Genomic DNA, 6,000 nt, shown 5'->3' with positions numbered 1-6,000 from the left:
ACTATGACTTCTTTTTCACATTTTGGATGACATACTATACTAAGACTTTTTTGATCAAATTTTGACGACATACTATATTATGACTTTTTTGTCAAAATTTGAAAGACATACTAAACTATGACTTTTTTGTCAAAATTTGGACAACATACTATACTATGACTTTTTTCATCACATTTTGGACAACATACTAAACTATGACTTTTTTGTCAAAATTTGGACCACATACTATACTATGACTTCTTTTTCACATTTTGGATGACATACTATACTATGACTTTTTGATCAAATTTTGGACATACTATATTATGACTTTTTGTCAAAATTTGAACGACATACTTAACTATGACTTTTTTGTCAAAATTTGGACAACATACTATACTATGACTTTCTTATCCCATTTTGGACGACATACTAAACTATGACTTTTTGGTCAAAATTTGGATCACATACTATACTATGACTTCTTTTTCACATTTTGGATGACATACTGTACTATGTCTTTTTTGTCAAAATTTGGACCACATACTATACTATGACTTTTTTGATCAAATTTGGATGACATACTATACTATGACTTTTTTGATCAAATTTGGACGACATACTATACTATGACTTTTTTGTCAAAATTTGAAAGACATACTAAACTATGACTTTTTTGTCAAAATTTGGACGACATACTACACTATGACTTTTTTGATCAAATATGGACGACATACTATGACTTTTTTTTCACATTTTGGATGACAAAAAAGTTAAGCATGGTGTCCAAAATGCGACAAAAAAGACATACTATACTATGACTTTTTTGTCATAGTATAGTATGTCGTCCAAATTTTGACAGAAATTCATACTTTAGTATGTCGTCCAAAATGTGATAAAAACGGCATGTGGCACAGACAGTGAGCTGCAGTGGCCTGACAGATAAGAAATCAACCTTCTAAACCAGGAATCGTGGGTTCAAGTTCCATCTAGGACAGCCTTGTCATACTTAAGTATGTCGTCCAAAATGTGACAAAAAAGTCATAGTTAAGCATGTTTGACAAAACAGTCATTATTTAGTATGTCGTCCAGAATGTGACCAAAATTCATGTCACATGGGGGTCTTTTTTGTGGGTCTATTTATCCGACTGTATTTTAACGTTGGTGATAATAATGGTTTTAGTTTGAGAGCTCAATGTCTTCTCAGGTGCTACTTGGTAAGTCTGAAAAGCACTGATATGACCGGTTTATAACTGGGCATCACCTCAGCTCTGTAGGGCAGGAAAATGGCTGAGGCCAAGTTGCCGGTGATGCCACTGAGGATGTAAATGATGGAGATGCGCAGCCACCCTGCCAACTTCTCCAGGTCCCTCAGGATGGTCATCTGGAACGCCACAGACACCAGGCAGTGAAGGATCCTGAGAGGAGACAAGAAGTGCTGCTGTCACACAAAAATGTCCCCACTACATCTGCCTGCCTGTCTGTACTGTGCTGTATAAGATGTGGGGAGGAAAATCCGCACGTGTCGGGAAGATAATCCGTGTGTGCTGAAGAGGCAAACCCCTCAGAGAAAAGCCGCCTTTGCCCATCAACAAAATCGAAATCCATCCAGTTGAAGATTAATGAGTTTCGTGTGGTGAAGGCACTTTGTTTAATTACCCGGGAGAGAGATAACACAGAGTGGGTGAAGATGAGCGTGAGGTCAGCAGCTCTTTCAGCTGACAGACAGACTGACAGCTCTGACCTTCACCACAGTCCTGCTGCTGTCACTCTCACATAACTGGAATAAAACTGCCCGTGATGCACGTGTTTGAAGCTGCAGAATGCAATGTAAATTTTGGAGTTATCAGTCCAATGATCCTATAATTACCTTTCAAGTAAAGTGAAGTAGAATCATGCATACATGTTTGTCTAATTAAAACACAACAGAATCAGTATTATAGCATCATATAGTGACATAAACCTAAATCTAATCAATGCATTACATGATCTAATTGATTAGATGTAAAAACAGACGTACTACAATGTCAAAACCTTGATATTTCTGCTTAGAACACAGAGCATTTAGGATGATTTTTTTATGTTTTTTTTAAAAACGCATATACTGAGTCTCTAAGAATGTGCAAGAAGCGTCTTATATCCTTTTTTTCAGCACAACCTATAGGCAGTCTGATGAAATTCTAATTAATTTATTTCTCTTTTTCTCTATTCTCTACTATATAAACACACCTGAGCAAAAACTACTCAAAATTTGTAAAAATGTCACAGTTCAAAGTTCGCCCGGCACAACAAAAATAGATGAAAAAATGTCCATTTTGTGACTTCTGCACAATTATCGCTACTCATGTTTAAAACAAATAAATGAATGTGATATTAAATTAATCTTAACTTAACAACACATAAGAAGAAGAAAAAACACATTTTACACATTAAAAGCCTGAAGATGTGCCCAGGCTTTTGGACATCCTGGACGCCCCCAGGATGTCCATAGAAGGAGTTGTGTATTATTCCCACGGCAATTTACCACAGATCCGTGCCACGTGAGCACTAAGGGTTAAGGTTACGAAACCATGTTCTCCGTTCTCTGCTGGGATTAACTTCAGATTCACTAACATGCGACTCACCCGGCGTGCAGGAAGAGTGAAAGCCAGAGTCTGTAAAACTGATCTGGGATCTCAGGGTTGAGGAAAGGCAACAGTCCGCACACGTCGTCCATGCAGTGCACCTGAGGAGAGACAGACCGGAGAGTGTCCTTGAGTCTGTTATATGACGCTCACAACAACAAACCAGCAGGACTAATGATGGGAATCAAGAATCTGAACTGATATAATGTGCCACAAAACAGTTGTTGTTTACACCTGTAAAATGCACTGACTTGACTTTAGTTATCACATATATCCTTTTTTTTGTTGTTGTTGTTTTTTGCCTCAACAAACATGAACTCACTTTTTATTAGCTCACATTTCACTTTTTCTGTTTAATCTTACTGGAAATGAAAAATCTAAAATCGATAAGACCTGACAAGCAGAATCTGAAGCAGGATTGATAAAAACTGTAAATGATACGCAGCTCTAACCGAACAGGTAATATCTCAAATAACATGCATGAAGTGGACAAAACAGCAGGATTTGTAAGAAAATAATAAAATAAAAATACAAAACATCTCATTTGTGTGCAATAATGTGTGATAGACACTCACTTGAGAGCAGAGAGTGGCCTCCTCGTGAAAGTAGCCCTTCATGAAGTCACAATATTCCCGGGAAGTGATTTCACACCTAGAACACGAGCAGCACTTAGTTAGTGGTCTTGTAAACCCATTGGTTCTCAATCTGGGGTGTGTGTACCGCCAGTGGTACATAAAGCGGCCTGAATCATTTTTTTCTCAGAATTAGGATTAAAGAGTTTGAGATTAACTGATTTTTTTCTTAGAATTCTGACTTTTTTTCCCCTCATAAGTTTGACAGAATAGTCTGATTTCACTTGACTATACCAGGAGGATGAGCTCAATATTCCTTCAGGTGGTACTAGTTTGAGAACCACTGATGTACATGGCCACGTTCTCCTCACCTTCCTTTGGTTCCGATGCAGCAGGGTCGGCCTGTGATGGTGCAGTCGATATGAGGCAGGTTAGTGTGGTTCCCTGTGTTGAACCTGGTGCAAATCTAAAAACATCCGAGCAGAAGAAACAACAGTGAATTTCCTCCTCACGTTTGATCTTTAAGTGCGTGTGAACTAGGAGCTGAACAATTCATCGGAATTTTATCAACTTTAACTGTAACTTTCAAATCGCAGGAGCCACAAAATATTTTTTAAAGCTAAAGATTAATTATTGTCATTATATCTCATTCTACAGACTGAAAAGAACATATTTGGCTTTGTTGAGAACATTTTTGAATGAAGATGATGAATAATGTAATAACCACTCCCATGAATCATGTCGCAATTGCAATTCCTGTCAAAATAATTGCAATTAGACATCTATTCAAAATCGTTCAGCCCTAGTGTGAAGCGGTGAAAAATGTCTCTCCTGACTTTTTGTCACCCCACAGAGAAATGTGCCACTAACCACCTCAGCCAAATTTGAATGATTTAATTAAAAGTGTTAACAAACCGGGTGAATTTGTTAGAATCAGGCATAATAAAAAAATTCTCAAGTGTATTTACACCTCAGTTGACATCAAATTCAAGGACATTTCAAGCACTTTCCAGGGCCAGATCGCTCAAAATTCAAGGACTGAATGTGCTAACACAGCTTAAGATGGGAGGACAACTTGAAAGAGCGTCTTCATCCTTGATGGCGTCCACTCTTATTGATTAGCAGCATGCTCTTCATCTAGACAAGTGATTGTCCTCAGGATCTTGGTTCAAAGTCAGTCTTAGTCCATTTTCTCTGGCGAGACAGAGACGTTGGAATTTTTCATTTCCCAGGCATCACGTCGTCATTTGCTCTCTCTTGCTTATAAACGTTACTCTCACGTCAACAGAAATGTACCTAAATATCAACATAACTTCTTTCTAGCAGAAAATTCAAGCACTTTCAACGACCCATGTCATATTTAAGGCGACTGTTTAATGTCTCGATGCCACACAGATTATACTCACTGGCCACTTTGTGATGTCATCAGGCCATTCATGAGGTGGTACCGAGGCGGGTTCTAGACATGTCCTATCACAAGACAAACACAACATGTACATTACAAACCAATATCAGTTAAATGCCAGTCTCCAGTAGAAATGGAGGACGTTGTATTGTGTCGTACCTGGGGTCCTGATGGCAAACGGAGCCGTGCTGTCGGTTTTTACCGTTTAACTGCGGAGTGCTGGAATGCCGCGGCCACTTCACCCACACGGCTAACGTGCTCTAAAAATAAAAAAACACAAAGAGAGGCGGGATTAAAAACTGCCCTGACGTCTTCGACCTGTGTTTGAATGAGACGTGGACGTTGTTTACACACCGAGCATTCCTCCTCTGAGGTTTGGACACAGCCGGAGCGATCGTTGCGCACGCAGCAGGCGGAGTTGCGTTCGACGGCTCGCTTTTCCCTGATAAGATCGTGCACCTGCTTGTCCTGCCGCATGCACGGAGAGTATTTGGCCCCCAAGTGGATCAGAGATTCCTAACAATGCAAAGATTATAGAAAATAAATGGAGAATTTATTATAAAAAAACTGCATGGGTGTCGTTTTGTGGAGAACAGGACGCAGATAAGAGGTTCTCACCGAACTCGGCCCGATCCAGAAGTTCTCCTGCTGCACAAACTTGACATTTTCATACACACCCTTGTTTCTTAAAACCTGAAACAGAAGAATTGAAATAACAGAAAGTAATAAAGATGAGATGTGAGAGTCATAACGTGCTGAAAATACTCACTAATCATCACAACTGAGCCAGAGGTCAGTTCAGTTCAGACGAGTGCTTGAGCAATAATTCAACAATATGTGATATAATGTTCTTCAAAATCAATATAACAAAGAATATAAATATATTGTTTATGCACCGTGAAAAGAAAATGCATAAATGTGATTAAATTGTTTCTCTGTTTGATGAGTTCTTGTTATTTTCTGTCAACAAAGAAACAGTTTTCTCTTATTTTCCCTCAGATTTTATCAAAATAATTATCAATATTGATGGACAACTTGATTACGACTGGACAGGATGGGCGGAGCTTAATACTACATTTGTCTGTCATGGATTTGTGTGTGTGTGTGTGTGTGTGCTGCCATACGTCAGAAACTGTATATTATAAAAAAAAGCTACGTAATACTGAAGCCTTGAGATTTACTTTCCCAGACTTTCACCTGTAACCAGGCAACGCCGGGGGTGGAGTGGCTCAGTGGTTAAGACCCTACCTTGTGTACCAAAGACATAATGGTCGCAAGTTCAATTCCACCCCTGGCTAATTGTACTTGATTCCATTGTAAGTCGCTTTGGATAAAAGCGTCTGCTAAATGACATGTAATGTAATGTAATGCAACGCTGTTCTACTGAAGAAGAACTGAAACTAGTGATTGTTACTGACGT

The 6,000-nt window shown here is 38.8% G+C and overlaps 1 protein-coding gene across 4 annotated transcripts in view; it reads right to left on the bottom strand.

Annotated features, from left to right (window-relative positions):
* Positions 1-926: 926 nt before the first annotated feature.
* Positions 927-6,000, bottom strand: part of rhbdf1a (rhomboid 5 homolog 1a (Drosophila)) — a 45,809-nt gene continuing 40,735 nt past the window's right edge. For 2 of the 4 annotated variants that reach the window (XM_044051574.1, XM_044051572.1), the window contains exons 11-18: positions 5,199-5,273; positions 4,935-5,096; positions 4,740-4,840; positions 4,582-4,645; positions 3,547-3,641; positions 3,179-3,254; positions 2,604-2,704; positions 927-1,397 (exon numbers count right to left, since the gene is read on the bottom strand). In XM_044051574.1, the coding sequence (XP_043907509.1) occupies positions 1,190-1,397; positions 2,604-2,704; positions 3,179-3,254; positions 3,547-3,641; positions 4,582-4,645; positions 4,740-4,840; positions 4,935-5,096; positions 5,199-5,273 (882 nt within the window). In that variant the 3' untranslated portion in view covers positions 927-1,189. The remainder of the gene's footprint in view (positions 1,398-2,603; positions 2,705-3,178; positions 3,255-3,546; positions 3,642-4,581; positions 4,646-4,739; positions 4,841-4,934; positions 5,097-5,198; positions 5,274-6,000) is intronic. The other 2 variants (XM_044051573.1, XM_044051575.1) reach the window with 2 other exon arrangements.

This window comes from Solea senegalensis, linkage group LG19 (assembly GCF_019176455.1).
Source record: "Solea senegalensis isolate Sse05_10M linkage group LG19, IFAPA_SoseM_1, whole genome shotgun sequence".
In the NCBI taxonomy this organism is placed as follows: Eukaryota; Metazoa; Chordata; class Actinopteri; order Pleuronectiformes; family Soleidae; genus Solea; species Solea senegalensis.
Note: the sequence above shows the minus strand (reverse complement) of the source record. Positions and strands in the feature narration are given on the sequence as shown.